This window comes from Sinocyclocheilus rhinocerous, unplaced genomic scaffold, assembly GCF_001515625.1.
Source record: "Sinocyclocheilus rhinocerous isolate Xijiao unplaced genomic scaffold, SAMN03320098_v1.1 scaffold1584, whole genome shotgun sequence".
Taxonomy (NCBI): domain Eukaryota; kingdom Metazoa; phylum Chordata; class Actinopteri; order Cypriniformes; family Cyprinidae; genus Sinocyclocheilus; species Sinocyclocheilus rhinocerous.
This window is the reverse complement of record NW_015641037.1, coordinates 266363-276210: the sequence shown is the minus strand read 5'-3', so window position 1 is coordinate 276210 and position 9848 is coordinate 266363. Positions and strand designations below refer to the sequence as shown.

The 9848-nt window shown below is 37.5% G+C and overlaps 1 protein-coding gene across 1 annotated transcript in view; it reads left to right on the top strand.

The window, feature by feature from the left end:
• LOC107754251 (major facilitator superfamily domain-containing protein 6-A-like) overlaps positions 1-7559 on the top strand; it is a gene marked incomplete at its 5' end in the record, with an annotated part of 14805 nt that extends 7246 nt beyond the window's left edge. The window contains 4 exons of the mRNA XM_016570625.1: positions 4784-4945; positions 5016-5114; positions 5837-6114; positions 7186-7559. Of these exons, the coding sequence (XP_016426111.1) occupies positions 4784-4945; positions 5016-5114; positions 5837-6114; positions 7186-7374 (728 nt within the window). The remainder of the gene's footprint in view (positions 1-4783; positions 4946-5015; positions 5115-5836; positions 6115-7185) is intronic.
• Between the last annotated feature and the right edge of the window lie 2289 nt (positions 7560-9848).

Below are 9848 nucleotides of genomic sequence, written 5' to 3'. Positions count from 1 at the left end.
TTGTCGAGTAACAGGCTCTCGGAGGATAAAGCCGGTCTGTAAAGTTGCAAAGACTAAAGTCTCAAATCCAAAGAGATATTCTTTATAAAAGTTAAGAGTCAACCACGCCTACCTAAAATGTGTCATGAAAACATGTCTACGTCACAATGTGGGAAGATTTGCATAACGCCGCCCACATGTTCACGCAAAGAAAGAAGGCGTAACTTTGATTCTTGCTGTAGTATTGTTGCTGCCGCCGCCGCCATGTTGTGGAGACGCTGTGTGTTTCGTTATTAAAGCGAAACTACTTTATTTGGCCTTCCAAAAGAGGACATGACTAGACAAATAATGTTCTTTTTAGCAACGTCATATGACCCTTTTAATATCTCACAATTCTGACTATATATCTCGCAATTCTGACTTTATAACTCACAATTGCGAGTCTATATCTCACAATTCTGTGAAAAAAAAGTCAGAATTGTGAGATAAAAAGTTGCAATAACCTTTTTTGTATTTTTTATTCAGTGGTGGAAACGGGCTTCCATAGATATCAGATCAATGTGTAATATGACACATTTGCTTTGAACTATTTTTACTGTAATATCCTGACTGCCGATTTACAGCCTGGGACTTCCCATCCTCTCTGCTGTTTCTCTGACATCTCACATTGAGAGGTTGAGGACATAATCAGAAAGATGAAACCATCCACTTGCGCCCTGGACCCTTTTCCTACAGCCTTGGTGAAATCTAACCTTTGTGCCACAAGTCCCCTGATTACTAAGGTTATCAACCACTCCCTCCAGGCTGGTCATGTTCCACCTGAACTGAAAACTGCTGTAATCAGACCACACCTCAAAAAACCAACTTTACATCCAGAAGTCCTTGCCAACTACAGGCCCATTTCTAACCTTCCATTTCTTACTAAAGTGTTGGGTTCATGACCCTTTAAACGTGGCCTCAAAACCTACCTTTTTAGCAAAGCCTTTGAATGATTCTTAATATTTTTTCTTGTTTTTAATCTGTAGCACTTTGGGATTCTGTGTGAATACAAAGTGTGTTATAAATAAAATGTATTATTATTATTGTTGCTATGATTATTTAAGATTATTTATAATCAGACCACACCTCAAAAAACCAACTTTAGATCCAGAAGTCCTTGCCAACTACAGGCCCATTTCTAACCTTCCATTTCTTACTAAAGTGTTGGAAAAAGTAATGGCTGCACAACTTCAGACCCATTTAAAACAAAACTACCTGTTTGAGAAATTACAGTCTGGTTTCCATTCTGGCCACAGCACTGAAACAGCTCTGGTGAGGGTCACAAACGACCTGCTGATGGCAGCAGATGCTGGTTCTCCATCTCTTCTTATCCTTCTGGATTTGACTGCAGCATTCGACACTGTGGATCACAGCATACTTCTGTATTGTTTACGTCACACCATCAGTCTCTCTGGCTCTGTCTATAACTGGTTTTTATCCTACCTTACTGGGAGAATGGAGTATGTTGCTTTGGGAGAGGCTAAATCCTTGACACACAATGTCACCTGTGGTGTCCCTCAAGGCTCAGTGCTCGGCCCCACTCTGTTTATACTGTATATCAGGAGTGGCGAACGTCGGTCCTGGAGAGCCGCAGCCCTGCAGAGTTTTGCTTCAACCCTAATCAAACACCTGAACAAGCTAATCAAGGTCTGAAGGGTTACTAGGAAGCTACAGGCAGGTGAGATTTTATTAGGGTTGGAGCTGAACTCTGCAGGGCTGTGGCTCTCCAGGACTGGAGTTCGCCATACCTTGTGTATATGCTCCCTCTCAGTCATGTCATCAGTCGGCATGGAATATCATTTCATTGCTATGCTGATGACACTCAACTTTACCTTAAGACTAACTCATCCACTTCTGCTGCCCTGTCATCTTCCACCTTGACTACCTGTCTGGAGGAGGTATAGGCGTGGATGAGGCAAAATTTCCTGCAGTTGAACAGCTCGAAGACTGAAGCCATTCTAGTAGGCACCCCACACCAGGTCCAGACATCTGTCATTTCCAGCATTACCTTTTCTGGCCAAAACATTCCACTCTCAACATCAGTTATCAATTTGGGTGTTAGAATGGACTCTCATGTCACCTTTGAGGCTCATGTTAAACATCTGTGCAAGACTTCCTTTTTCCATCTTAGGAATATCACTAGACTTCGTCCTATGCTCACTCTTGCAGATGGGGAAAAGCTTGTCCATGCCTTTGTCTCCTCCAGGCTGGACTACTGTAATGCGCTCCTCATCGGGATCCCTGGCAAAAGCCTACAGAAATTGCAGTACATTCAGAACAGTGCTGCTAGGATCCTGATGAGGGTACGCAAATACGATCACATCACCCCCATTCTCAAATCACTACACTGGCTTCCTGTTTCATTCAGGATTGTTTGTCTCCCGCCTTACCCATCACATGGTGACGCCCCATCATATCTCAAGGAACTCCTTACTCCACAAACTTCTAAACGTACACTCTGTTCTGCATCAACATATCTATTAAAACCCCCCAGGACTAAGCTTTGCACTATGGGAGATCGGGCTTTCTGCTCAGCAGCTCCAAGTTTGTGGAATGCTCTCCCTGACCATCTACGGACTCCACAGACTGTCGATGCTTTTAAAGGGTCATGAAAACCCCCTGTTTCAGCACTGGTTAGTTCTCACTACGGTTTTAAAAAATGCTATAAAAGTGGGCGTGGTGTGCAGCGGAGCGGAGGGGGACGAGGGGAGACAGACAACACACACAGCTTCGGGTTCAGACAGTTTCATTGACAGTTTCATTTCACTCCCATCGAGTTAAATACACAAATAAATGCACAGCCATTTGCACTCTGCATCGAGAACATATATATGAACACGCTGTTGCACCTCTGTCTTCTCATAGGATAAGAACACGCAGTCTCATGAATAATTTATTAGACACCGACGTGTCATCGATGTACTATAGTCCTTTACCACGTCACAAATTGTGACGTCAACACGATGTAGATTTTAAACCCTGAAGATTAAAATAGCGCAAAAAAGCTTAAAATTAACTTGTTTTCTCAAACAGTTAAAATTATCGGATGCTAACATTGTCTTCTATAATGTGCAAAACAAACACCTCTGCTAAGATCTCAGAAAAAGTAGTCTGGGGTTTCATGACCCTTTAAACGTGGCCTCAGAACCTACCTTTTTAGCAAAGCCTTTGAATGATTCTTAATATTTTTTCTTGTTTTTAATCTGTAGCACTTTGGGATTCTGTGTTCCCGCTCAGATCCCGCTCCGTTCTGTAAAGAACAAATTTGCGTGCATTATATTAGATTATAAATTACTGCTGCCTATATCTAGCCTACATTCTGAAGGACTACCTATTGTTTCGGGTCAGTTTTTTTTTTTTAAATAATATTTGAATTGGCCTAAGTGGTGTAGGCTAATATCTTCTGTACTCTGTAGTTCTGTATTTAGGCCTATATACAGCTGTGTGTTAGCTTAGGTCTACAGTTTAACTGAGATTATTTAATAACTACGGAGCTCCGAATATAATTCGAATTAACAATTCGTTTCTACGACGTCAGCAGGTTTTATTATTTTTTTAATTAATTTATTATTATTTATTAAGTTTAAGCAATAATGATTTTAATAAGTAATTACGAAATATAATAATTCGTTCCACGATTTAGGCCTACTATAGGGAATGAACGAATTAACGAACGAATGAATTCGTGGCAGCTAAGCCTAAACAAGAGAATGAGTACTTAATTCGTGGCCATAATTTAGACTAAACAAAAAAATTTATTCTTAATTCGTGGCCATAATGTAGTCCTAGCATAAAAGAGAACTAGCCTATTCTAAATTCGTGGCTGTGATTTTGTCTGCATGTTATGATCGGGGCTCCGTACAACCGAATATAACCTTAGCCTACCTGTTTATTCATTTATTATGGTATGTAACTAGCTCACCTTTTGCTGCACCATGTTTGCATACATCTTCGTGTATACGTATTGTAATCAATATGAATCTGTACTAACTTTAACAGTCTCCCCGCACTCCCTCTCAGTTTCTTCTCCCTGCTCATTCTTAACTTTGATTTTTACTTTACATTTATGTATAAGGCTTGCAACTTCGTTGAAACAATATCTGGACTCCATAACTGCTCTACTATTCTCGATCTCTACAGATTCTCGATCTCGAACAAGCAAATCACCAAACGGCATTCTGGGTTGAGCGAGCGGCGCTGAGCGTATTGAGCGAGCGGAGCGGAATCTTCAGAAAGGCGCTCTGCGCTCTTAAGGAAATATTCTCCCTCCGCTCCCCGCTCCGCTCACATGCTCTGGAATACAAAGTGTGTTATAAATAAAATTTATTATTATTATTGTTGCTATGATTATTTATAAGATGATATAACATATTATCAGGGTTTTTATAATGCATTATGCATGCATTCATTATAATGCCTTAAGAATACTCTTATAATGTATTATAAATATGGGCTTCATAGAAAGTGTTACCCAAATATGTTTGTGGCTTTTGATGTGAGAGGAACTGCTGTGGGCATTTGGATTTCTTGTGGATTAGTGTGATGTTTTTATCAGCTGTTTGAATTCTGTCTGACGGCACCCATTCACTGCAGAGGATCTATTGGTGAGCAAGTGATGTATTGCTAAATTTCTCCAAATCTGTTCCAATTAAACAAACTCATCTACATCTTGGATGGCCTGAGGGTGTGCAAATTTTATTTTTGCGTGAACTATTCATTTAAGCCTTATATTATGCTGCAAGATAAACAATGTGTATCTGTGCAGGCATAACACATGCGTCCGTATGGGCGGCGTGTATCTCATATTTGAGTGCAGCTGTACCTCCACCTCTTCGGACATCCGCTCAAGGCATCCTGCAGGGTCTCCACCTCGGGCTGGGCAGGGGCTGTGGGGCTATGGTCGGCGGGGTATTTGTCAACTACTTTGGTATGAACAATGCCTGTTGTTTTTGTAACCACATGACATTATGAATGCTAGAGGTCGTCTTGTTTTTCAGGTGTTGCCGAAACATTCAGGGGAATAGGAATGACGTCGCTTGTTATTTTGCTGATCTTTTCATCAATTATGTGCATCACTGGCCAGAATGAGAAAAAAGGTAAGCAACAATATCTCGTATATTGCTTATTCTTTTAAAATAAAAGCTGAAATGTTTTTTTTTTATTTTGTTTAGATTTTTAGGGTTTGTGGTGCCCTGGTTCATGTTGCTTCTTTGCCTTTTCTGTTTAGTTCAGTTCTGTTTGCTTTTATTTTATGTTGGCTTTTCGTTTAATTCAGTTAACTTTTTTCATTTGTTTTGTTGTCTGTTTTTGCCCTTTTTGTTTAGTTTAGTTCAGTTTTTTCATGTTGTTTTTTTGTTTCATGTTTTTTTGTTTGTTTGTTTTTTTGCCTTTTTGTATTTTGTTTATTGAATTTAAGTAAATAAGTAGCTATATAATAGTGTAATTCTAACAAAATATAATAGAATATAAGTACATTTTCAAAAAATAATAGCAAAAACTGCCGTAAAAAAAGTGTGCCCTTTCCAAATAGTGAGAAAAAATGTGACTTTGTGTTGCGCAGTGTGAGCAAACCAACTAAAATGCCATCTCCAGTAAGTCCAGCAGTTTAGTGCAGCAGTTCATTTGGATGGTTTGTTCAAATGATTTTCTGATTTGTTCTCGTTTTGTTGTGAAATGCTAGTTTCATTTCGCAGCTTCAATAAACTGTTTTAGCCTACTAATGGATAGGGTATTGAAATTACGACAAGTTTAACCGTACATTTTCAAGTTTTTTCATTCACAAATTTGCTTCAATTTAATTTATTTTTTTACCCCGCAGAGGACAAGATGCTAGCAGAGAACATTCCTATCCCATCCAGTCCTGTTCCCATAGCGACCATTGACCTGGTTCAGAACACAACAGACGCGGCCGCACCTGCTCGACCCGAACCCAAACTTCCGGCTCAGAAAACACGGCACCAGGAGGAGCAGGAGGATCTGAACAAGCCCGCTTGGGTTCCCTCTGGTTCGCCGTGGGTTACAGTCGTTCTACTGTTTTACCAAATCAGAGACATGGTCGTCATTGCAAAGACCCCTGTTGAGGTCCAGCCCCTTAAGGTAGTGCAAAGGATCATGGGAAAATAAGATGAGGATGGTGGTGAATAATATGAATATTGATCTAAATGTCGTTGAGTGTTTTCTCTCTCTTTTTCATGCATTCTGTGGCAGAAAGGTGAGAATGTGTAGATTTAGTTGAAAATTATATAACTGTATATCTGTGGGGGGTTTTTTTTCTTTTTTTTCAGATAATCAAACTCATAGAACAATTTCCCCCCTCATGCACTTAGATTTTTACGAATTAGTTAAGTTAGAGCACATATGCACTACTATTCAGTTTGGGGTTAGTAAGATTAAAAAATATATTTTTAAAGTCTGTTCAACAAGGCTGCATTTATTAAATTAAAAATACAGTAAAGAAAAAGTAATATTGTGACATAATTTTACAATTTAAAATGACTGTTTTCTTTTTTTACCAGCATCATTACTCCAATCTCCAGTGTCACATGATCCATCAGAAATCATTCTAATATACTGATTTGATGCTGAAAACAGTTGTGCTGCTTAATATTTTTCTGGAATCTGTGATCTTTTTTTCTTTTCTTTTTTTCAAGAGTCTTTGATGAATAGAAAGTTCAGAAGAACAGCATTTATTTAATGTTAAAAATGCCTTTACTGTCATTTTGAGTCCTTGCAGAATAATATGCATTTCTTTTTTATTAAAAAAGCAACTTGGTAAGCCCAAACTGAACAGCAATAAAACAGTATCAAATACAAAATAGGGTGAAAAAATAAATTTTGTTAATTAAAAATAATTTGGTCTGGGGTAAAAAAAAAAAAAGGCTAACACATGCAAGTAAACCACATGAAAGAAAACCTCTGGATTTTTTTTTTTTTTTACACAAACTGACAAACTGTTGTTATCAGGCAAAACATTTAGTTACCTAAATTAGTCAGCAACTAAATCATGAACAGTAGTTTCTCAATACAGTGAACACATATTATGATATTTTGTACTCTGTGTGCAAGACTCTAAGATGCATTTTTGTTTATAAAATACTATGCAAGGTTTTTTTTTTTTTGCACTAGAAATTATTTTTGGTGAAACATTTCTCTATTTCCTCCATCTAGGACACAGATGAGATTCCCCCAGAATCTCCAGAAGAAGACCAATCACCTCCCATCGTTGGCAATGACGTGCGACAGGAAAGCACTCTCAGTGGGCTCCTGTCCCAGGAGGACCCCGGGCCCCCAGGGGCCGACTCACAGCTGGAATTCCCAACACGGGACACACAGCTTGTATTACATGCAAACAGCTGATGGCACAAACTGACTCTAACCCGTGGGTATTTTCTCTTCACATAGTGATTTTGTTTTCGTTGTGAAGAGTTTTTACGAACTTTGTGGGAAAATACAAGGAAGAAGAAAGTACTTTTCTGTATAAGTGGCCTTTGTATGATTTTTAACTTATTTCCAGGTGTTTTGCACATCCACTAAATAAAGCCTGGCAGGTCTTAAACTGTAACGTGTTCCTGTTTTTACTTTCTTCGACCTGTAGAGGGCAGCAGTGCTTGGGCATTTTGCCCATTTACAATTGAGCTTTATGAGGCCTGAAATAATGGCAAATATCTTCTTTGTGAATTTAAAAAGGTGAACCCTCATTAATTACACTTACTAATGTCAACGTCATTGCGTTGAATAACAGGGACGTTTGCTTTCACACTTTCACCTGTGACTTTAGATGAAGATGAAGGGGATTTCTCCTGTTTTTATTTTTGTGTGTCACCGAACACTTTTCTCATCATTAAAGACACCAGCAATAGATCATCATCTAGTCCGCTTGACCTAGTCGATGATAAGCCAGCATTGGAGGGCAGACATCTCTTGTTCTCATGGAAACCGGACCATAATGATTTGCTTGCTCTGTACAGTGGCTTCTTGGTAATAATCAGACTTGAATTACCTGCTATAATGTTTGCTCAACATATACAAGAATTGTCGTTTTTTTATTCCCAGAATTCACTTCTTTCTGTGGAATCAAACACCTTATTTGCAGCACTCACCCACTCACAGCACAGATTTCATCTCCGGTGGGATTAGCTGTCACTAACGCAATATGCCCTGCAACAATGCTCTGCCAAGAGTCGGAAATCAGTTCAATGCAATTTACGATATCACAATGTTTGGATGAGACCGAAAAATTGTGACAACAAAATACTTGTATTCTAATCTGAAGTGGCAGTGATAGGTTTTGTTTGCTTGGTTTGGTTTTATTTTGTTTTTTGCCTTTTTTGTTCAGTTCAGTTCTGTTTGTCTCATGTTTTGTTTGTTTTTCCCCATTCTATTTAGTTCAGGGTTTTTTCATGTTTTTTTTTTTAACTTTTGTTATTTTTTCTTTTTCATTTCAACAGTTTTAATATTAGATTTGTGTTTAACTTCGTTTTATTTAATAGTCTAGTTTTGTTTAGTGTAGTGTTTTGTAGCATTTTGTCATTTGAGTTTTTTTCTTTTTTCTTTTTTTAGGTTTGGCGTCATGTTTAGTTTTTTTCTGTCCTTTTTGTTTAGTTTGGTAGTTTTTTTTTCCTCTGTTTTTTTTATTTATTTTTTTTATTTTTTTTTGTTCAGTTTAGTTTTGCTGGTTAACAATTTTATTTCATGGTTTAGTTTTGTTTCTTTAGCGTTGTTTTTTTTTTTTTAGCATTTTGTCATTTTAGTTCGGTACAGTTTTGGTGTTTTTTTTTTTCTCTGTTTCATTTTGTTTGTTTGCCTTTTTGTTCAGTTTAGTTTGTTTAGTCTCATTGTTTTGTGTTTTTAGTTTCGGTTGTTGTTCAGTTTTGTTTGGTTTTTTGTTTGGTTTTAATGTTGAGTTTTTGTTTAACTTTGTTTTATTTCATGTTGGTTCATTTTTTTGTTTGTTTTTTGCAGACGTTATTTGGTTCTTCATAACAGTATAGTTTAAATGTTCATGCCCACACTAGCATTAGAATTACATTAATTGTGGGATCCAGGTAAGAAATCATCCCAAATAGCCTCATCCTTTAAATAATGTTTTATTATTATTATTATTCTACACGAATGGCTGTGTGGAAATTAATAACATAATTATTGTGGGCATGGAGTCAATCTGACAAACATTGGGTCGTTTGGTTCGGATCGGAAGGGCTGAGTCATGCGCTGGGAAAGTGGTGTGGAGAGATTCCAGATGACTACAGCTGGTCTTTGACATATATTAATGTAGACAGCTGCCATGCTCACACACCAGAAACACTGCCTGATTCAGTTTCACAAGCAGATAAACTTTGGGTGGAAATAGAATTATCCAAGAGCCTTTAGTGGTGATTCTCTGGCTGCTTTTACCTACTAAATGTTTCATTTTAGTATTTAAAAAATTTTTTTTTTAGATTTTTCATGTTTGTTTTGCCCATTTTTTGGCTTGTTGTTTGTTTAGTTTTTTTGTTTTGGTTTTTGTTTGTTTGTTTTTGTTTCATGTTGGCTTTTTTTGTTGCATAAAATCATGGGGGAAAACATTATCTAAGAGCATTTAGTATTTAACCTTTAGCCTTTAGATTTTCTGTCTGGTTTCTCCTTCTGAATAATAACATTTTGATTATATCTACAGTAACAAGCAATGCTATGGTATTACCATGTTCTTTGGACATTTGCCATTGTAATACCATACTTTTTAATTTAGTAGTGCCACAGTATTGTTTTAAGGTACTTTGGCCCACTATGTAAATCCTTTTGTGGTAAATTTGCAACAAAATGTTAGCAATCATTTAGCTAAAATTAATTAT